Source organism: Syzygium oleosum, unplaced genomic scaffold (genome assembly GCF_021117445.2).
Source record: "Syzygium oleosum isolate NSW1041296 unplaced genomic scaffold, Sole_v2.1 Sole_v2.48, whole genome shotgun sequence".
In the NCBI taxonomy this organism is placed as follows: Eukaryota; Viridiplantae; Streptophyta; class Magnoliopsida; order Myrtales; family Myrtaceae; genus Syzygium; species Syzygium oleosum.
The window spans coordinates 531,107-555,132 of NW_026607532.1; the positions used below are offsets into that span (position 1 = coordinate 531,107).

General features: G+C 39.2%; 1 protein-coding gene across 1 annotated transcript; it reads left to right on the top strand.

Annotated features, from left to right (window-relative positions):
* The first annotated feature begins 11,678 nt into the window (after positions 1-11,678).
* Positions 11,679-14,687, top strand: LOC115681334 (protein TIFY 10A-like). The gene is made up of 7 exons (XM_030605246.2): positions 11,679-11,927; positions 12,974-13,137; positions 13,503-13,657; positions 13,804-13,894; positions 14,008-14,128; positions 14,216-14,273; positions 14,422-14,687. The coding sequence occupies exons 1-7, from the start codon at positions 11,840-11,842 to the stop codon at positions 14,495-14,497; spliced, it is 753 nt and encodes a 250-aa protein (XP_030461106.2). The 5' UTR covers positions 11,679-11,839; the 3' UTR covers positions 14,498-14,687.
* Positions 14,688-24,026: the final 9,339 nt, after the last annotated feature.

The following is a 24,026-nucleotide window of genomic DNA, read 5'->3' on the forward strand; positions in this document are numbered from 1 at the left end:
TCCTTATAAGTTTTTTCATTAATACGAAATAAAGGGGAAGTGTTAGGATTGACGTACCCAGAAATTTGTTGTTGCCCGATATCGATTCCCGTTTCAGTTGGATGTTTGCTCACAAGATGTCGTTTAAATGTTCCATATCCTTGTCCACCTGTATATTTATATATTTTTCCACAATATTTACAAATTATATCATACCTTTTTTGACCGATATCAAACCTTTCCATTTTCGTGAAGTGATTCCAAATGTCGGATGTAAATTCCCGTTCCGCTTCCTTTGTTGTAGATATTTCAGCGGGAGGATGAAAACTTTCTTGCGTCGGGACGCGCTCCACATCGTGAAAAATGTTGATTTCATCATCTTGAAAATCTGCATATTCACGAGGATCAAAAGAATGATGGGATTCCGTCGCGATATTCTTACCTTTGCCAGTTGGCACTCGACTTCCACTTGCCATTTTTCGAATGGATTGAGAGAATTGAGCGGATTAATTGGGAGAATTAAGAAAGAATTGCGTGGATTGAGAAAATTGAGAGAATTTCAGAGAATTTGAGAGAATTTCGAGTATTGAGAAAATTTGAGACTTGAGAGAAGAGAATTGGAGAGAATTTGAGAGAATTGTGTGTGTATTGTGAGAATTTGAGAGAATTTATAGGAAAAAAATAGAAGAAAATTTAGAATTAAAAAAAATAAAACATAACCGTTGCAATTTTGCAACGGTTATGTGTTTTTTTTTTTTTTTATTTTATCAAAATGCCCGTTGGGGCGTAGCCGTTGCCCCAACGGGCTGCAAGCTGCGGCGGCGCAGGGCTGCACGTCGCGAGCCCCGCCGCAAATAAATCTTTTTTTTTTTTTTTTGTTGGGCCGTCCGTTGGCCCGTTCTCCTCGCGGGTGCAGGCCGCTGCAGTGCGTGGCCTCGCACCTAGCAGGCTGAGTCCGCAGCTTCTGCCGGCAGCTTTTTTTTTTTTTTTTTTTGGAACCGGCCCGGAACCGGCGGTTCCGGGCCGGTTCAAGTTTTTCAGGAACCGGAACCGGACCGTATGCCACGGCGGTTCCGGTTCGAACCGCTGAGCCCGGTCAACGGGCCGGGCCCGGGTTTGACCGGGCCGGTTCCGGTCCGGTTCCGGGCCAAAACCGGCCCGTGGCCACCTCTACGTTAGTATATCATTAAATAATTGAAAGCGCCATACGAGTGAACTATCATAATCCATAGCAACTAATTAGTGTTTGAGAAAAATTGAAAACATGATATGACCTCTTACATTTCATACATTATTTACCAAGTGTCAAATGCATGAGTTCAATCTCGATACAATTTTTTACTACTAATTAGTAGGAGGGGTAATGATATGGGTGGTCCCCAGGTTTTTTTTTTTTTTCATTTTCATTGTTCAACAAGTCCCTAATCTTTATCTTTTTTGTTCATTATGATGTCCAATGGGTCTGTCCATTAAGTGTATCGCCACATTACGTGCATTTCTCTAACGAGGACTATCACATCAGGATTTATTGGCCCAAAATAATGATATAGAATGTCGCGGCCCTCACCCAGGCGAGGCCATTCGTTATTGGCCATCGCCTGAGACTGGTCACCGGCAAAAAGGAAACAAAAAGGAGAAAAGGAAAAAAAAATGAGAAAAAATCAAAAAATTAAAATTAAAATTATTTATGCCAACGCCGGCTATGCTACATAGGACAGTCGGTGCTAACTAGATAGCTATGTTAGTGTTTTCCGGTAAAAAAGGCCGGAATGATTATATTAGCAAATAGTTAAAATGTTTATAATTGAATTGACACAATTGAAAAGTTTATAACAGAATTGGCACAAATACAATTGTTTTAGGATTTTTTTGGTAATTTTCCCCAAGAAACTAAGCATGCAGGTGAGCATCACTGATGAGGTTAACCAAGCTCTGCACATAGTTGATTAGGTCATTTTGCAATTTCACGAGAATCACCCGAAATTGTGTTTCAAAGTATGGATGGATATTATTGTATTCAGGCAAGACACTAGTATTTAGATGAAAGGTTGAATGCCAAGCAACTAGATTCATCCGATAATAACCATCGAGTCATGATAATCAATTGCCATGTTGCATCGGAATCATCCATTCATAACTTGGAGAAGATAACATTTGAGAGTACCAGTTCGATTTTAAGTTAGGGAAAATACCACAAAAAACCCCAAACTATGTCATTTGTGATAAATTTATCCTGAATTTTTTTTGCGACACGAAAAACCCCAAACTATGTCATTTGTAACACATTTACCCTATAATACTTTTCCCAAGGGCATTTTCATCTTTTTCCTTTTTCTTTTTTTTTTTCCTTTTTTTTTCTTTCTTCTCTCTTCCCTCCGCTGGCCATGGCGGAGGGAAGCCGGCGAGGGCGGCCCTTGCCGGCGTTGGGTTTGGGCGAAGGTCGCCGTCGCCGGCTTCCCTCTACTATGGCTGGCGGAGGGAAAGAGAAGAAAGAAAAAAAAAAAAAGGAAAAAAAACAGAAAAAGAAAAAAGACGAAATTGCCCTTAAGCAAAAACATAGTGGGGTAAATATGTTACAGGTGGCATCATTTGGGGTTTTTCGTGTCGCAAAAAAAAAAGTTCAAGGTAAATTGATCATAAGTGGCATAGTTTGGGGTTTTTGGTGGTGTTTTCCCTTTTAAGTTATTAAGTGATTTACATGGAGGACTTGAAGAAGATAACATTGGAGGGTAATACCGGTTCTATTTCGTATAGTTGTGTGATTTTCAAGAAAAGTGGCCCATGGCCTCATCTTCTTTTCGTATACGTTGGATTAGACATCACGCACATGCAAGGAAAACTAAAATTAGTGGTGAAAAAAAATATTCGAAAGCCTGAAAATTTAGCCCGGCCCGAAATTCCTCAGCCCAAGTAGCCTAGGCCGGGATTTCAGGCTCATTATATTTTGAACAAATTCTGAGGATTTAGCCCCAAAAAATTAAGACAATAGACAAATCACCCTTGATGCTTTCAATTGGGTGACAAAAATTCGGAAAAATTCACATGCCCATAACCACCTGTACAGTACATATAAGATAATTAGCATATTTGATTAAAATACTAGGATTAGGCGTGCTAGATTGCTGCCGTTGCACTGTGATCTAAATTGGGACACCAAACGCCGCAAACAAAGATGAAATATGCAGCTGTGACTCTATGATCCAGTAGAAAGGCGTCAGAGAAAGTTACTACAAGTCTACAATCTACCTGCGGAACTACCATGTTCCGCAGAATGACAACGCTTAAGCAGGAAAAAGACCTTCGTCTGATATTGATGAGTGGCGTAATTATGCGGTACCCTCCAAAGACAAATCTACTTACCATATCTACTTACCATAACCTTTTCGACGATTTGAGGAAGAGTTCTGAGTTGATAATATAGCATGTCATTGGATCTCCTTTCAGGATAGCTGAAAGTGTGGGAGCATGTAGGCTAACTTGGTGAACCCCCTCTCTTAGATGGAACATTCAATGGAAGAGAGAGATAACAGAATTATACGAGAGGGCCTATAACTTTATCATGTTGATTCGTATCACAACTAATCTAGAACACCAATATGTACACCCCAAAAATGAAAGATGCCTAGACAATTTCCAGAGAACAATATCAATAATCTCAGTTCTTTAAAAAGGAGAAAGGGTTTTCCAGTTGAAGCAGTAATAATTGAATTTGTATGGCCAAGCCCAAGCCCAAGACGCAAGTCAGAATTCCCATCCGTTTAGAAAAATCCCCGCGACAGCAAGAGAACACGTCAGAAACTGGCCGTTGATAGAGAGAATGGATGACGGAGGGATATATGCTGTCAGACTCGTGATTCTTTAACCTTCAGCTGTCCTTCCATATCCGTCATAATGGATCTACTGCTCCGTGCAGTCTTTTCTGCCATCTGATGAGTCGTTTCCGTGAACACGATCCAGATGAGCGATTTCATCTTAAAATCGGGAATCACCTATTAGAGATCTGTTCCAAAAAATTAAAATTAGGAACTGGACCGATTTCTTTAGGAATCACCGGTTCCAGGCAATCTCGAGCAGTTCAAGCGGTTCCCGGTTCTTTTGCACACTCCTAATTGAGATATGTCACTTTTTTCAAATTATGCACCGGCAAATCATTATTGTTTAGTCATAGCGTACATGAACCCCAATTTTGACGACACACGATTTGGAGAGAATCCCGGTCCTGTAATGGTAAACAACTGGACCCTATTTCGAGATCATGGACAAGAAAGAGACCATCAAAGTGCAAGACCATTTAGAATCAACCCGATTTGGTTTGATCCCTAAGCTGCAGGAAGATCAAGCCAAACTCAGTTTAAGGATGCTTGGACCGTGGAGCTACTCTTGCTTTGTATGCGATCAGAATATTTTTATCTAATGATAACTAGCAATTCACTAAACCCCTCGAGTTCACCTCGGGAGGGTCACTACATAGCATTAGATATTTGAAAAATATAAGTATAGAATAAATTCCTAAAACCACCACCAATTTGAGATCACAAAATGAAAAACTAACCCTATCTGTCGATTTTCCGCTCCCACCTAAACAGAGAGAGATGATGCCGGTTTGGTACATTGAGATGAGCGATGCCAAGTTTCATTTGGAAGCTTGAGAAATGAGCGATGCCGGTTAGGTACATTGAGATTAATCTATAAGACCAATAATTTAAGTAATTCGACAAAGTTTCAACCGAACATTTAACTTAATGAGACGAATTCAACATCCAATGAAAAAATCGACATGCCTGAATTGACTTTTACATCTCACTTAATCTAAATCTTGTGGCTCTTGTGCCTGATTTTCTTTTAGATCGAAAAACTCCCGAAACTTTCATAATACCCAAATGATGGGACGTAGTTTCGCAAACAAATTTTTTCATAATTTTCATGGGATTTTCGGGGCGAGGAGCGGGCCGAGATGACGACACGCGCTCTCGAGGGTGGCTGGCGAAAGATGAACGACTGTCGGTTGATAGAGACATGGTATGCACTGTTCAAGAAAAAGAAAAAGGAGCGACCAGCAATAATTGGCATTGTGGTGATATGTTCTGCGATTTATTTCTAAATGAGGGCCACACGATGCTCGCTCACCTACCAATCTTAGAAAGCTTTCAATTTCTAATTTCGGCATAAAAAGCACCACCAAAAAAGAAAGCTCGTGTCATGAGCGGTTTCCTTTTCTAAAAGCACTTCTTCTTTTTTTTCTATTTCGGGTTCGAAGTAAAGCACGCATCCCGATGAATACCGGCCGGCGCATAATGTGGCAATAATTAACAAGTGCATCGACGATACTTATCTAATTATATTACATAAGAATATGTCGAGAGTTTTTTCTTCTCCTGTTTTTGGTGTGGTCATGATTGAAGGTCGTCAATTGAGGTTGTAATTTCGATATTGAAAGTAACTCTACCCTCATATATTATATATGTATATGTATGTATATATATAGGTGGATTGAAAACTCTCTTCCAACCAGCAACCCCTAGATCCCACTACCCACACCCTAATGACACCGCTACTTGTGTTTCAAGACTGCTCCGCATGTCTACCTATGTGGCGTTTTTCGTCAAAAAAGTTGATGTGACTTAACAATTAATTGAAAAATGATAAAAATAAATTAATTAAAAGTGAATTCAATCACTATAAATAGTCAACAAAGTTGAGGAAGAATAACTTCTAACATACGGAAAGAATCCTAATTAATTGATCGATTGGAAAGCTTTAAACAGTTATATTTACTCCTTTAATTTTAAGAGTAATTACTAGATTTCTCTTCATAAGACGAGGTTTCAGTCGGTTGTCACCCGATGTGCAACCCAAGTGCGTGATTATAAACACCTGCTTCTATCAATTTGTTTAAAACAGGCGTTTGATGTAAATCATCGGGGAGTGACTTTGTAATGTGCTCTTCAAAGAATTAATTGCGTTGATGATACAAGGTCAAAAGTGATATTGATGTAGGCCGAAGAAGAGCGATGGGGGCTCGTGATTAATTGTGTGATAAAGGGAAAGTTAGAAGTTGCAAAGGGAAAAACATGGGAGTGGCATGAAATTAGGGCAAAGTTATAACAACTGGGCAAACGTCAAGAAGTTAGTCTTCATGGTCTCTTCATCATAAGCATTTATAGAATGTCAAGCTCCGTTTATTTCGCGAAAAATGTGGCATTTCTAGAAAATATTTTCCAGAAAAATAACAATATTTTTTTGTATTTGATTGAAATTTGAAAATGAATAAAAAAATATTTTCGTTGTTTGATATGAAAAATCTGATTTGATTTTCCACATACACTATTTGGGCGCTGGCAACTTGCACATAGGCAATCGGGGAACCGAGTACAGGAACTGGAGTTCCGAATCCAACCGCAATGGACCATGACTCGGGCACTGAGGATCGGGGCACGAGCACCTAGTCCCTAGCCTCAACCTCGATGGACTAGAGTGTGGACACTGGAATCTTGAGCCTAGCCTTAATAGACTCGAGCACAACATTTGTGGACCCGGATACGGCCTTTATGGACCCAGGCCCGAATGTTGGGAATCCGAGCTCAAGTACCAGGATCTCATGCTCGCCTTTGTGGACCTGGGCTCAAGTATCGCGCACCGTCACTGTGCCTTTGAGCCACGCCTCGATAGGACTCGAGTGCGAGCATCATGGGCATGAGCTCAGGCATCGAGGTCTCGGGCTTTGCCTCTATGGCCCCGAGCAAGTTTGCCAGTGATCCGGGCACGGGCACCAGGGTCATAGGCTCATCCTCGATAGACCCGGGCCCAGGCACCAGGGACCTAGGAACTAGCATAGGGGTTTCATGCCAAAGTGTACAGTTTCGGGCTCAAGCGCTGATATATAGTCATATTTTGAAAATTGATTGTCGATTTATTAAAGTGAAAATCATTTTCTTGAATTTAAGTATAGGTTTTTCGTTGACTCATTTTCCTAAACGAGCCAATCGCCGAAAAATGAGGAAAATGTTTTTCCATAAAATATTTTCCACGAAACAAGTGGAGCCTAAGTAAATATAAAAGGAAGTTGGGGTCTACTGCGAAATCGTGAAACAATCACAGTAGCTCTCCAATCATTTGAAGTCGAATCACCTCGACGCATATCGATCTTCGTCAACACTCATTTATATATTTCGGGAAAATTATCAAAAAATTCATAAACCTATTACACTCGTGCCAATTTAGTCCTAAACCTTTCAATTTTGATAATTTAGTCATAAACCTTTTGACGATTTGCCAACTGAGTCATAAACTTTTTAATTGCGCCAATTTAACAATTCTTGTCAATTTTGGCCTAAAATCTCTAACGTTGTGATCTAATTAGTGTCAAGCGTCCTACGTGCTGTGCCCGACACTAAAGTAGATAATTTTTACAATTTTTTATTTTTTATTTTCCGGATTTTTTTTTATTCTTTCCTTTTTTATTTTCTTCTTTTTTTCCTATTCTACCCGGCCAACCCTCGCCTGGCCTGCCCTTGCACTCACCAATTCTCGACGAGGGTCACTTCGGCCGCAGCCGACGAGGGCCATAACGCCCTCACCTAGGGTTGGAAAAAAATAAAATAAAAAATATTCATAAAAAATTATTCATGTTAGTGCCAGTTGTGCCACATAATACGGTCAACGCGGACTAGACCGTCACATCAATGATTTCTTGCAAAAATTAGCCGGAATGACTAAATTGGCAAACCGTCAAAATGTTTAGAACTAAATTGGCAAATCATCAAAAGATTTAGGACTTAATGGGCAAATCATCAAAATGTTTATGACTAAATTGCAATACTTGAAAGTTTAAGACTCAATTGGCAAATTATCATAAGGTTTAGGACTAAATTGCAACACTTGAAAGTTTAAGACTCAATTGGAAAATTATTATGAGGTTTAGGACTAAATTTGCCAAATTGAAAGGTTTAGGACTGAACCAGCACAAGTGCAATCGGCTTATGACTTTTTTGGTAATTTCTTTGTATATATTTGTGCGGTTTTAGGGAATAAGCATCGAATCGGTGCTTAATATTATGATCATTCATCAATCGAACTTTTAAACTTTCAATATGATGAATTAAATACTTTAATATTTCGATAGTAATTGAGTAACATCCTTAGGGTGCCTTTGATAGTCCGGATTTGAGTCCGGATAGCATAACAAATTATCCTACTCAATATTTAGTGACATTCTCCGGACCGGATAAACCCATATACATTCGAATAAGAAATTCGGCAAGGAGGTTGGATAAACCCGGATTAGATAAAAAAATTTATCAACTCAACAATTCCTGTTATCTTGTAATGCCGCATTCAAATGTTGCTTTACCGGCCACCACATGAGGACTATCACCAAGATAGCCGATCATGTCACTTTCGACCACCGCACGAATGCCATTGCCTCCGACCATGCCGATTGCCATTGTCGATCGATAATCATGTATAAACAAGTGAGGGTAAAAGGGAGTCTATAGACGATCGTCGTGCAAGGTTTGCACAAATCATCCTTTCCACCGCCTCCCTATCGCACCCATCCTTCATGTCGACCCTAACCTTTCACACATGACTTAAGAGCCAGCTATTCACCTGTTGGTCAGTGAAAGTCAGCACACCATCGGCTTCTTGGCGAAGCCTCTCTCAAGTGTCGAGTTCCACTTGTACATTACGATCGCCGGCAACGGCGTCATGGTACAGGACCTCCTCCTATAGGCCCACCCCATGATGCATCCCCTTCCGTAGCTCCTCCGAGATGGTGTCGCCGCTTGCTTTGGTGATGGAGTCCGGCCGCACGACCCATAGGAAGTGCATCCCGCTGTTCACGAGGTCATACCAGAACTCTGTGAGGTCGTGCCCGTTGAAAGTCGTCATGCTACCGAGTCGATTCCCCAAAGACTGCTTGCTAATTACAGTAGTAAGATTTTCAATCTTATCTTAGGTTGCCGATTTTCAAAGATTTCAGATGTTAGTTTGCACCCAACATATAATTAGATATTTTTACAATCCGAAGGATATCTGAAAGATTTCAAATTCCTTTTTATTCCATCCTAGCCCAATCCAAATATGGACAACTAAATGCAACCTTAGCGTATTTATTTCGGGAATTATGTGCTCCACAATAATGGAGATCGAAGCATATGTTTTTTCAGCCCCACATAGAAGTGGAAGATGTAAACTAAATAATGGACGAATGGGCCACCTATTCCTTTATAAGTTTGGAAAAGTTGGTGTAGACCGACAAGTCCACTTTGTGGGAAATTAAATAAATGGACTGACCGATTCCACAAACGAGCATAATCATCACGTGATAGAAAGATGATTCCAGAGATGTCCATCAGAAAACAGTAAAAGAAAGAGAAATGAACGCGGCATCCATCAGCCGCGAGCAAATATCCCATTATGCCTATATACATTAAACTCAATCGGGATCGTCAAGTCTGAGATCGGACATGGTAGGATTCATGTAAAATCCATGTGAGGCCACTCAATTTTATTGGCCCAAATTAAATTTAACATACATATCAGACTCATATATAATAATTTCTCATCGACAACAGCAATTCATGAGCTAGGGAATGCTATCATGAAGTTTGATCCAAGTATGTTTATATGTCACTCTATGTATTGAGATCGTGAGACACGATTCCAAAAGGAATGAGTGGTTGAGCAACTTAATCCTCGAATTTTCAAGTGAACAATGCTGTCATAAACCATCATGTTCCTAATCTAAAAGTTCCATCATATATGATTTGGTCACTCAAATAACAAACCCAATAGGACGGGGTAAATAAAATACTTTAAGGCTGCGCATGACAACTTGCCAAATAGTGTTTGATTCGTTCTTTTGTTGGAATCGGTTTGGGAACAAAACCGTTTGTTTAATTTTTTGATTGGCACAAATTCTTGCAAATTTGTGCCGGTAATCGATTTTGAAACGAGAATCAAGAATAAAAAAAAGTACTTCTTGATTCGAGAACAAAAATGAGAATCAATTTTTTTCTTCTTCTTTTTCTTGGTTTTTAATGTAGCTTCTAATGTCCGGCATGAGGGCCACCCGCTCAGTATCTTTGAGATTAAAATATTTTAATAAAAAATATTATTAATAAAAAAATTTACCGGCCATGGCCAGCGACCAGGCCATGGCGAAAAATATATAAAAAACATTATTAATAAAAAAAAATTTACCTGCCATGGCGAAAAAAATAAAAAATATATTATTAATAAAAAAAATTTTACCGGCCATGGCCAGTGACTAGGCCATGGCGAAAAAAATAAAAAAAATATTTTTATTAAAATATTATTAATAAAAAAAATATTTATAAAAAAATATTTTACCGGCCATGGCCAGCGACCAAGCCATGGCAAAAAAAAATAAAAAAAATAATTTCAATAAAAATATTTTTTATTAAAATATTATTAATAAAAAAATATTTATAAAAAAAATATTTTACCGGCCATGGCCAACGACCGGGCCATGGCGAAAAAAAAAGAAAAAAATATTTTTTTAGTAAAATATTTTTTTTTAAAATTATTAATAAAAAAATTATTTATAAGAAAAATTTTTACCTGCCATGGCCAAAAAAAATAAAAAAATATTTTACCGGCCATGGCCAAAAAGGAGGAGAAGACAAAAAGAAAAGAAAGAAATATTAAAATATTTAAAATGTTATTAAAATATTATTAATAAAAAGAAATTTTATGCCGTTACCAAACGCATTTCTGTTCTCGGGCACAGAATTTTGTGCCGTTACCAAACGCCTTCAAATGCTCGGGAATCGGTTCGCTCCGCACGAATAAAAAGAATCATTTCTAACTGTGAATGCTTCCTAGCACGGAATGGTTGCATGCGCACTCTAAGAGATTTGATAGATTTCGTTACATTTCATATACTCTTTTTGAGAGCAACAAAATTAAGAACCAAAACCTAACCTATATCGACTCATTGGCAGGGCCAAAACAGTACGGCGACCACCGAGGGTGTCAACACTCGGCCGATTGACGACTTATCAACTGCCATGATGATGGTGGGCGACTATATCGTTACCATTCTATTTTGGTTCTTGGGATAATGACACAAGCAGTTCTTGAACTTTGGCTTAATGTGCAATTTGGTCCCTGAACTTTTAATTTATTCAATGTCGTCCCTGAACTTTAACTGAATGTACAATGTAGTCCTTGAACTTTTAATTTATATAATGTAATCCCTGAACTTTTAATTTGTTCAATGTTATCCCTCAACTTTTAGTACAGGTCCAATGTAATCCTTGAACTTAAATTAATGGAATGACTATATTGAACATTTCTATATAGTTCATTGACTAAATTGAACATGTACAAAAAATTTAAGGATAACATTGAACAAATTAAAAGTTCAGGGATTATATTGCACGTTCAGTTAAAGTTCAGATACTGCATTATATAAATTAAAAGTTTAATGATCAAATTACATATTGAACTAAAGTTCAAAGACTGTTTGTGTTATTTTCCTTTTTTCTTTATCCTCAATTACCCGCTGATGACGTTTATACAATGTGGATCCGAAAGTCCTCGGCAGTTCCTTCTCTGACTCGATGAATCGGGGGGAGATGAAGTGCACGCGCCAACTGCTGCGCATCAAGGGAGCCCAACCGGGACTAACCGGTCAGCAATCACCACGTGCTTTTGGAACAAAAAGCTTTAACACATTTTCTTGCACAAACACGGCAAAAATATCACTGCCTCTCCTCCTCCTCCTCCTCCTCCTACGACGCGACGACGGCGACCAACCCACAACACCAACCTCATATAACTTCTTATCTTTGCTTGCTTTTGCTGTCGGGCCTGTTTTGAGGGGGTGTCTGTAATGGAGGACTTTCTGGGGTTGGAATGGCAGGAAAATCCACGAGCTGGGAAGAAGAAGAAGAAAGAGAGTGCGTCACGCATCAATTCAGGTACCTACTTACCACTGATTGCTCCCAACTCTGGTTCTGGTCTCGCTTTACTTAATTAAACTATTGATTCTCTCCCCTGTTAACTTCTGAAAAAGCTGAATTTGTCGAGACCAGAATTGTCGTCTCTTTGAATTCCATATGTTGTTGACGGAAAATGGTCGTTGCATTTGTAATTTGTGAACTCAGGGGCGACAGAAAACATAAGATCCATCAGGTTCGTTCGTTGCTCATAGTTCCAAACTAAATTAGCGCGCTCTCTCTCTCTCTCCACACGACATGTTACTGCAAGTAGCTTCTGTAAAAAGATCCATAGAATCACATGGAGCATGATAACTTCACAAGCAGCGAATTCCAGGGATTAACTATCTACAAGGTACAATTAGACGTGTTATGTAATAATGCGATGTAGTGTAGTGACTGATGCTCAGATGTTACTTCCTCCACTGTTGCTTTCGGAGCTCCAACTTCAAATCCCGCTGGTTCACTTAACTGGTTCACGTGTTTCTTTTAAGCGTGACTACTTCTGCTTCTTGCGAGTGTGATTAGGTTTTTTCTGTATATGGTACTGTACTTTTGTTCCGAGTGAAAATGGTGTTTATTACAAATCGTGCTAGCAATAATTCAAGTTTGAGTTGATATTATTGCGAGACCGAAGAAGACCAGAAATTTCAAACTTACTACGCTTATTCTGATATATATAATTTCGCATCTCGGGACACCACGGCCTCACTAGGACCTTTGGCTAGCTAATGGACAGAGGCATTTATTATACGAATATGAATGCTTTTAACATTAGCGCATTTGCCATGCCACGTGTACCATCTACCGATCAAAGGGTTTTTATATACTTCAAGCCATAAATGGATACTTCATTCCGTATATGGTCTAGATATTCGCACATGGGAGTACAACTTGCTGAAAAGTGATTTCAGTCATGTCAAAATATCGACTGCGAATAGAATAAAAATTTCCTTTTCTAGTTAGACTCATGACATGGGATTTGTCCTTTTGTCTCACTTTGGATTTTTTGGGTAAATCATGTACAGTGGAGCAAGCCAGACGGTGGAAACAGGTCACAAACCGGACTCCCCAACAAATGACTCTTGAAGCAGCTCAACTCCAGCTTGTGGGTCATGATCGTCCCCTATTTTTGCCCACATCCAACCCTTACGCCTTTGATTTCAACCGCAAGCCCCCACCTTTCCTCGAGGTTTGCTTTCCCATTTTTCCTCCTCTTTTACACTATGTTTGAAACCCTTCTAATGTTAAATTAATGAATGGTTGGTGATTACGTTTTGCCGCTTTGTGATTCTATCGGTTTCTTAAATTTTCCTACTAGCTGCTATCCGCATTTACGGATGTGTTTCATCCGCTTAGCCTGCGTATATGGAGTTTAGTTTACACCGATTGTCATTAAACAAGCTATGCATCGTATACGGAATAGAATTCCTGGAATTTACTAGAAGAGTAAAGAGAAAGGGGGTATTGCAAACTAACGAGGAAAAAGTGAGGGTCTAATGGGACCACGAAAGTTGCCCCATCTTCTGAATTTCTTTCATTCTTTTGATTGTGCAGGGAAACCATGATGCAGCGTTGAAGTTCCCTTTTCCCAAAGAAGTCCATGGTCCAGCTCTTGGTGGGATTTCATCTGTGGAACCGCCCTTCATTTCTCATACTCAGACCACAGATGTATTGGCCAAAGGCTCCCTAGCTCAGACACCTGAAATCAGGTATGTAGCTACATGGGATCGCGACTGTTCCTAATGATTGGGACAGTATCATATAAAATGGCTGTCTAAATTATAAACCTTTAGTTACTATCGGGATATTGCAAATAACATTCTAAGAATGTCGAATGATTGATCCACATATGTAGGAGTGAAGCAATGTCGTCACAAAGACCCGCACAGCTCACCATCTTTTACGGAGATGGTGTTTATATGTACAGTGATATCACTCCCCAGAAGGTCACTCTCTGAGCTATATTCTATCTATTAAAAGATTTTCCTCTCTTTTTGTTCATTTCTAAAAAAAAAATCTTTTTGGGCGGCTGAATATGTTTGTGATAACTCCGATTCAGGCTGAGCTCATAATGTCTATGGCAAAAGACCAGCCGACCACATCGTCCGCAAGCCGAGCACGACAACATCTTGAAGTTGCTGACAACATTCATCGTCCCCGTGCAATGTACCCACGAGGCAGTATGTTCTCGAAATTAATCGATCGCAGTTGGTTTTACTACGTTATAGGAAATGGACCTAATTACTGTAGAAATACTTGTGATGCAGCTGTGCCTCAAGCTCGCCGAGCAACCTTGGTGCGATTCTTGGAGAAGCGCAAAGACAGGTGACAAGGGTTTTGCTTATTAAATCTTCTCTACACTATTATGAATATCTTAGATTATGATAGTGGAAGAACTTTTATTTTTTTCACTGCAAAGTAATTGTACAGTAACTATAATAAGAATGACCATTTTTTCTCATCTTCGTTGCAGATTGAGCAGTGACATTTACGATCTCATAAAGAAATCATCCGAGAGCTCAATCTTCCGCCCTGAGGAGCTGAATTAGAGCAGCTGAACTGCACAAATTAACCTTTTCTTGTTTGTTTAGTCATCTTCTTTCAGTTAATTACCCATTAATCTCTGGCTATTACCTGGCACGTTACGAGACCGGTAATGCCTTCACAATTTCTACATCGTTAAGTAGCTTTTGATAATTCGATGGAAAAACTGGTTACACCTACCAATGTCTTTCATGGTTATCCTCAAAGCAAAATGTGGTTATATAGAGGAACAACAGTACGTGCTTCTTATTGGGGTTAGATTAGATTAATTAACAATTTACATATCCTATTCCTACCGCTTTGGTCCGAAAACATTCTTCTTGAACTATATATAGAACATTTGACCCAAAAAAAACAGAACTATATATAGAACTGAGAACGTGAAATGGAGCGTGCGTTAGGAAATTTAAAATGAGAAATAGCTAATCCGCTTGAAAGTTACTGAGACTAAATAGGAATTTGTCGCGACCTAAAATTTTCTCAGGCTAATGGATTGTTAAGTCTAAGCTTAACTCGGGCCCTCCCAAGCCCTACCAATTCGCAACTTAGGGTTTAAGTTTTTAACATGCAAAAGTTTTCATGCTTGGAGTCGCCACTAATCTATTGGTGGTAGGTCGATTAGAAACCTAAATAAAACATAGGGAGATATGTTTTATTCTTACGAATCAAAGATTCTAAGCTCGGGGACTTGGTTACGCTAGATCTAATCTAACGCCCTTTCGGTACCTTTTCTTTTCAAAAAATGTTTATGCATGCAGTTTGGATCCATTTTATTACCTAATCACTAACATGTGATGTGTTCATGCGGGTGCGCAAACCACCAATTTAACACCCAAGAAAGCAATAAATAAATTGCAAGATTAGGAGAATGACATACCTTAATGCAATGCAAGCATCTGCATTGTTAGTAGAAAATCATACAGACAATCCTAATATGATTTCTAATTGACAAAGCAAGGCACTCAAGATGTTCTTTAGGATTTGCGCTTTATTAAAATGCAAACTAACCTATATGCAATGACGTGCAAAAATAACATGCGATTAATGTAGCCTAACATGCAAACTATATGTCATGCGACGACGTGACCTAATTCTAATGACGGACAAATGATTTATTTTTGGTATTTTCAAGTGAAATTCGGAATTAAAAATTACTCAAATTAACATGCAATCTATCCTAGAGAAAATGATTTGATCTATCCTAAAGTGATTCTTTTTTTGGGATTTTTATTAAAATTCGAAATTATTAAATATCCTAAATAATCCACTAAGATTAAAACAATCTATAATTTAAACTAGGAAATATGCTACTCTAAATCCCAATTTAAATCAAATAATTATCTTATTCTTTTGGATATATTAAGGATTCGCTAAGCATGCAAAATTTCTAATTTGAATCCTAACTAACATGTTTTTTTTTATTTTCTTTATTTAAAAGGAAAACAATCAAACGAAGATAACAATCATATCCAAACAATCCACGTAATCCGCAAGATTCTTCAAATTCAGATAAGGCAAAGAAATCAAACTAAGGGTCATATCTATAGAGTTATAGATATCGACAGAAAGTTGATTGTTTAAATTTAGAAAGCAAATAAAATCTATTATCGTATCCGAATGATTATGGATAAGATAACGATTTTCCATATCGCCGCGTATCATACCTTAGGGATAAGATCGGATAGTCGTCTAGATACGTTGCCAAATTAGGAATGATTCCTAATTTTGGGTATTTTCGAATATTGCGGATGTCGCAAATATTATCCTAAGGTATCTAATCAATCACACAATATTCACGAAATATTCAAACACCCGAAAGATTAGGAAATTGAATATTCTAAGAATATAGATGAGAATCTTACCTAATTTGTGGATATTTCCAAATTTGAATCACCGGCGGATCGGGACTGCGGGACGTATGGTGGCCGACGGCAGCGGACCAGCGGCGATAGCGGTGTCGCTACGAGGAGCGGCGACGTCAACGGCGGGATAGTCCGCGGCTCACGTCGGGACGGCGACAATGGCGTGGGCGCTCGAGACAGCAGGAACAACAGCGTCGTGCAAGACTGGCCGCAAGCTGGGGGGATGGCTTTGTAGTGGAGATGTGCCCTTTTGGAATCTTCCTTTAGTGCATAGAACGTGCTCTTCTTTTGAACTGTAGTCAAAGTCCTTCAATCAACTTCCACCACTTGGCTCCCTCTTTGACTTTTTCTTCGACGTTGTTGTCTGCGTGGCCTGGCGGTGTGAAGCTTACTGGTTCGGTGGTTCTCGGCCAAGAAAGGAAAATCTTGCAGCGTGGACTTCTTTCGGTGGCAAGTCGGGGGGAACCGTGATGAGTGTTGCTCACGGTGCTGCAAGAAAATTTATTGGACACCCAGCAAGACCCAAACCATCCTGCAATAAAAGAAAATTCCAAGATCGTGAAAAGAAGGTCCGGCAGCCGCGGTGACTCGCTGGGTTTGCTGCTCCGTAACAATGCAAAGCTACGTCGTGGCCTGGAAGTGCAGCGGGGATCTCCACGATTTAGACGACTCATGAACAGCAGCAACAGTGAAGGGAATCGTCGGATTGGAGCAGCTGGTCGTCAACAGGGCTTCGGGATGGGAGCGTCTCGGTTGGGTGCAGGCGTCCACGGTGGAGCGAATGTCGTGGAGCAAGGACAGCACAAAGCAGCAAAGGATCACCGATGAGGCTCACGACTGGCTGATGTCAGCGTCAAGCGGCGGAGGTGCGGGAGTAAGGCGTGACCAGGAGGAGCTTGCCGCGGGCACCCATCTTCTCTCTTTTTTCTCTTGTTTTCTCTCTGTGTTTGTGTGTGATCAGATCCCCAAAAGAAAGCCCCCATCCCCCTTGTCTCTAATAAGTCTTCTTTTATATGCAGGGACGACTTAGGCCTTCAGAATAAAGGTAGTTAATCTTCTTTCCTCTTAAAAATATATTATATTTTGTTCTTTCCCATTCTTCCTCCACATATGGACACGTGAAGCTCCTTGACAGTATACTCTTTCTTGTTTTGAGAAAGATATATTGCTCAAATAATATATGCCCGCACGTGAATATTTCTTTCCCAGTTGCTCTTCCTTTTATTCCCTTGGTCTGCACAGCTCCAGCTCAGCCAAATATTTTCTTTTATTCTTTGCATCATTCATCCACTTGTGCCCATAAATCAAAGATATGTGTGAAGACGATACGTGCCCTGCATGCTATTCTTTCCTTTCATTTATCTGACCATACCGTGGGGAAGAATTTTCTAAGTCCATCAAACTTTCGGTCATAGCATGGGCTTTTGCCAACCTTTCTAGTTCTCGCGGGCTTAGTTCAATTAGCTTGATTTAAGCTCGAAACCATTCGCTCGGGTCCATTCGCCGTCGGTCCGATAAATATGCAAACTATATGGGCCTAATTGACTATTAATGGAATGCTCCTAATATCTATATGCAATGCCATCTAATTATATTTTTTTGTTTAGGGGTTGAAAAATCAATCCCTAATTTTCAATGCAATTGTTCCTAAATGACTAGTTAAAATTTAGGTGTCAACAAAATTATTGTCGAAACTATTATAAATCTATCATACGGTGACCAATTAAGTCTTGATTTTTTTAATAAATTTCCAATGTAGCCCTTACCAATTTTGACCGAATATCGCTTATGCAGCTGCCAACCGTCTTACATGGATGGTCGACACTGGCGTGGACTATTTTTTCAAATTTTCTGAATTTTGTGCTTTTTATTTTCTTTCTTTCTACTATTCATCTTCCTAGAAGGGCCAACAGAGGTCGCTGGGCTGTCGGCAATAGCCGGCGAGGGTCGCCAGCGGCGGTGAAGCTTCGGAGCCCTTGCCCAGTGACCGGCGAGGGCGTGCATTGAATTTTCATCGATAATTGTGTTACAAAAGTCAACATTTTCGCTTTCGTTTCGTCCACTACCACTGTCATGGGTGCTTCCCTTAAGGCAAAAAGCTATCTTACCGATGCACTTTTACATCCTACAAGTTCAACAGATCAATTAGCCTCGATCATCTTCAGTGCAAGAGCACTTTAAAAGTGAGTTATGACACACTCTTTGAAGGGTGACTGGTACTAGACAAACCTCCTGGTTGTCTCAGCACCTCTACCTCCTTCGTCAGTGAGAGATCATTTAGGGGCCTTAACTAGTGATTCATGTCATTTCTCTCTTGACAATGAAGCTTATACGCCATCGTCTCATTAACCGACCTTGATCCCTATGGAGGTCATTTCTAATATTCAGAGTTTGTTTAAATTGGTACCGCTAGCACGACTCGTATCAAAGCAGTGCTTTACCCTTATATGTACCTCAAGCAAAAGTTCATGTTTACTTGGTCAATTTTAAAAGTGTATTAATTTTATGGCAAGGGAATAAGTTCAGGCTTTTTGGGTAAATGAAAATTATGGTTACTTTTGTCAAGAGAATATAAAGTCGTTTTTTTTTTTTTTGGATTTAGCCTGTGAAATATATTTATTTCAAATAAAAGTTATAGCAAAGGAAAATAGACATAAAGATTTAAAAGATAAGGTTGCCAGCTCCGCTGTAGATTTGAGTTTTGTCTTTTTCGATTTTGATTTTAATACTACATTTGTCATGTCTCTTTTCACTAAGAGCTCAAAATATTTTAATAGAGAAAATAATATAAATGGTCCCTGAATTTTGGATCCATATACAATGTGATCCTTAAAATTTTAATTTATTCAATGTGGTCCCTAAACTTTAGCTCAAATATGCAATGTTGTCCTCGAATTTTAGATTTGTTCATTGTAGTCTCTAAATTTTTGGTACATGTTCAATTTAGTTCTTAGATTATATGAAAATGTTTAATATTGTCATTCCGTTAATTCAATTTCAGGGACAACATTAAATATTTTCATATAGTTTAGGGACTACATTGAATATAAACCAAAAATTGAGAAGCTATATTGAACAAATTAAAAGTTCAGGCATGACATTGCATATTGAGGCAAAGTTCAGGACCAATTATGTCATTATCTCTATTTTAACATGCACAAGTATTTTCGTCTAAAATTTCCTAATTTTTTCTTCGTATTTTCAAAATCTCTTTTTTACCTGGAATTCTTTTACAGTGGGAAACGCATCTAAAATAATCAAAATATTATTGTTTATTTTTCACGGAAAATTAAAATAAGGGTTTCATACTAAGGAAAGAGGTTTTAATAGTGCGTTTCATTGGTCTTAAAGCAACCTAAAAATGTACCAATTATTTGTATATTTTCATGAGTTGAGGTGTTTAATATTAAATAAAAACATAATTTATCACTTATCTAATTTGTGTTGAAGTGACGAAAAGTTCATTTTTGACATTTGAAAATACTACATCAACACATTTATATATTAATATAGAGTATACGAACTTCAGGCTACTTCCACTAAGAGTAATCTTGGTAATCATGTCTGTCACCCGAAGGATGGAATCCTATTCAATGTACTCGGACACAATGACTTAAATAAGTCTGTGGAGAATAATTGAGCCAAAAGTTAGAATGCAATGTCTCACCATCACGACTGGTTGCATCATGAATTTTGAACTCAAGCAATGTAGTACAACTTTTTTTGCTTTGGCAACATTTTCACTAGCAACCAAAACAACCGTACATGGCAGCATCACCACTGGTTCTCAGTATCCTTTTGCTGGTTCACGGCCATTTTGACAGCATGGATCGTGCATTGGGATAAACATCCGACCCATTAGCCCACAACTGTAAGTCCAATAAAACCACCACTTTCAATTGCATGTCATAAGCCCAAAAGTCAATAACAGGTGGCCCAAAATTCAGGAGTGTGTATATGGCACCCTTATGATTTTGAATTTGGGATGTCAAGGAAACCAATGGGGATCGAGAGTCACTGATTTTCACTAAACTTTTCAAGTATTGAATGAGCGAGACCAAATGTAAATAAAGAGCATATAAAATTTAAGCTTATATGTAGAGAGAGACGACATATATATAAAGAATGTAGGCAAGGGACCATCGCAAGGAGTTGATTCCTCGGCAAGAGGGCCTTGACAATAACCTCAAGAAAGTTAGTGTTGCTGGAATTCGAGTTCTCAGCCTCAGTTTGAGAGCTCGGACGCAGAAGTATCTCATATGACGATTATGATTTTGATGTTATGGATTTAGCCAATCACTATATAACAGAATAATCAACCAAAACAACCTATGAGGAAATCCGTTTCTAAACTTTAAAATATTTAAACTCCGGTCCGTGTTACTCGATATAATTTTTTTTGGTCAACTGTTACTTGATATAATTAAGTACGAAGAACTCTGGTAATTTTCAGATGAAACAAAAGAAACTAATTTTTTGGCTTTTGTCAGGCCAAGCTTTTTCTCAGTCGTCCAAGTTGCTTGTCCTGACTCTGAAGCACACGGGTAGTGTGTAGCGGACAAAATATTGCACGAGAAAGTCTTGTAGAAGATGCCTATCTAGAAGAAGGTCCTTCATTGGCTTTCTTTATGTACAAAAGGAAAAAGGACAAACACAGAGAGTTGTGCTCGAATTTGTTGGAATTGGTGAATACTTCGGGGATCCTTATTTCTCATACCAGGCATGCCCACGTGAGCTTAGGAAAATCGAAGTATGAACCGACGACATGTGAACCCTACGGATGGAATGTCGGGGGTCCCGCTGTCCGGACAACGGGCGGGGGCTTCGCTCTCCGGTGAGCGGATGGGGGCTCGGGGGCCCCCGAAACAATATCGGGTTTGTTGACCCGTTTATTGTGGGATCAAAGGGATTTGGATAAATTTGGGCTTTAGGCCCATTTTAAGTCCTATATATTTTGTACTCATATGAGAGATAATTGTAATGAATTGCTGTGGTTGTGAAACCTAAATATCATAGTGGAATCCCTTTACAGGACGTAGCCCTTTTCTAGGGTGAACCTGGGTAAACTCATGTGTCAATTTTTCTATTACCTGTGTAATTGTTCTAATTCTGTTTCGGATATAACCCATCAGGATTGACGTCGGCGTTTTGCTTAGATGGCCGGTAAGCGTCCTGGTAAAATTGATGGGAGGTCCAATGAATTTTCTCTTTAAGCTGTCACACTGATCTATATGATCATGTAAGCTATGTTGAGTGCATGGGTGTGTGGTTTACATGTTACGAAGATGCACGTAACGGATTAATTTCTGAATAACGAACTAAAGGGTGCTCATTGTAAGTTTATCACTTTTTGATGACTTAGCGACGCAAATGCAGAGACTGAGCTACCTGAAAATCATGGAAAACTTGCAAGTGCCATAAGTCAGTTTAGTCCAAATCTTTGGACGGGGGATGACCTTGACGCATAACAGTTTGCACGCACTTAGTGAAATTCAAATGAGTAACGGGGTTCTATAGTTACTTATTGCTATTTTTATTCTCTTTTATATCTATTTATTTTCACTCCGAATTACCAAATGATCCGCGAAGGAATCTCAAGCTATTATCCCTTCGTAACAATGCGTTGGAACGGCTAGGCAGCCTTCCACATCACAACAATCCATGCCTCGAACTTATTTGTTCAAATAATCTTGAATTCATATTAGCAAAGCTTTCAAAAGGAGTACTCAAACGTTGATCCCAAACAATGGATCGTATCTTTAGTAATGCATCACTTCATGTTTGTAAGCCACCAAGCTTGACTACGAATACGTATATATTACGACAGGCTCCTCCATAATGTTAAATATTATCTCCGAGAGTGATATATATGACTCTAATTCACAAGAGATCGATCGTTCTCCTAATATACACTCACAATAGACAGATGGATAACGGACAGATGGATCACATCCTGACCCCCATGAACAATTATTTGCAACCAAGGAACGCTTACGACATGCCCTCGTCACGATGGCCTCATGGGGAAGACGATCATCTTCCCCTTGGAGTCAACAGGGTCATCCATCTGGGAAAATCTTGTGGGGCTCCCGGGAAAAGTAGAATGGGCCTCGTCCTTCGCTTATCTAGAAGTTAAGAGAGAAAAAAACATATGAAAAGATAAGCCGAGCGTAGACTTGGAAAGTTCTCTTCAAAGGTTTACCTGCTTTAGCAGACAAAAACAAAGATTTCTGCGGAAAACAATTTGTCACTATGCCTTTCTTAGCATAGTGAAATGCGAAGAACAATGACCAATCAAACTCCGCCGTGAAGACTGAAATAAGGGGGTGCCAATGATTCCTTTCCCACTCGCAAAAGAGACAAGGAAGAGCCTAGAGCCACCACCTTGTTTTTTCATTGTTCAACAGTAACGTGAGAAGCTTCTCTTTGTTTTTCTGCATAATTTACTTTTACCCAGTTGACGCCAGTATCTGTATCACACGGCAACCAAAATTATCACTTCCTTTGACTCGAAACAACACTTGTGGACTAAGCATTCTTTTGTTCATGCACATGAAACCTGATTCGTGTGTTTTGATATTTACCAAGATCGGTCTTTGCTTGCGACGATAGGCTTTGGAAAACACGATGAAGCTGCTGCATACTATTCAGCATTCTTTGCATTTAAGTTGATTTAGGACGATGTTTTGGACTTTCAAAGTAGGGTGGATCGACGCAACCCACTTGGCAAATTGCCACCGCCGTCCATGCACGTGTGCTCGACAAGTCGAAGACGATTAAGGGCTGCAACATTATTATAATTTTGATCAAAGGAGACGTACCAAACTTTTCCTGGAAGATCACGCACTCAATAGGATATAGGGTCGGCTCGTATATTCAAGGGAAGCAGTTAATAATATCTACTCTTTACATCAACAAATTGTTCTTTTATCCCAGAGAGATAGAGAGAGAGAGGGGTTAAAGTGAAGTGGTTGTGAAGCTAGTAATGATGTTGGGAGCCTTGTTGGTCAATCTTTTTCTATTCTACGCCCTCTTTTAATCTTTTCTATTGGATTGATGTAGAAAATGACGGTTGAACAATGGTGGTCAATTTTGTGCGAATCTCAACGCACATAGTGCATGGCAGCTGTTCTTCACGCGGTATCGAGAAAATTTTCATGTCCATGCAGGAAAGGCGAGAAGAGCTTCCAAAATTTCGGAGCTCAAGCTTACCAGGGTCGGTTCTACCCAAATATGGAAAATGAAAGGGAAGAAATAAATTAGTATTTGGGTCCTCCTATATAGGAACTACCTAACTCATTGTCTGATCTCGTCCAAATGGGACTTTTGGTTTATTTATCAAATTTCCACTTAGTCTTTTCTTATGTGACGGCAAGCGGGTTATTTTGATTTCTTGATACTCGATCGTTGCCTAACAACAGACGCATGTTTCTAGTTTCGTGACTCTCAATTGCTGCCTGACAAGAGCTTCCGAGCTTCTGTTCCTTGGGAAGCTAACGATTAGGTTTTATCATCAGTGAGAAGTTGATTTTACGCCAACACCACTGATCTCATGACGCGTGTAAAGACTTGATTGGCTTCACGTATAGAAATTTGATTATTAGAAAATTCGATTCAAAGCTTAACTGATAGGTGGAGGAAGATCGCATGTATATAAAGAGTATATAAATCT

Bases quoted from the DNA above. Each gene is read 5' to 3' on its own strand.
- LOC115681334 (XM_030605246.2), top strand. From the start codon at position 11,840: ATGGAGGACTTTCTGGGGTTGGAATGGCAGGAAAATCCACGAGCTGGG. The intron at 11,928-12,973 runs GTACCTACTTAC...AATCATGTACAG, and splicing joins TGCGTCACGCATCAATTCAG to TGGAGCAAGCCAGACGGTGG. The intron at 14,129-14,215 runs GTATGTTCTCGA...CTTGTGATGCAG, and splicing joins TGCAATGTACCCACGAGGCA to CTGTGCCTCAAGCTCGCCGA.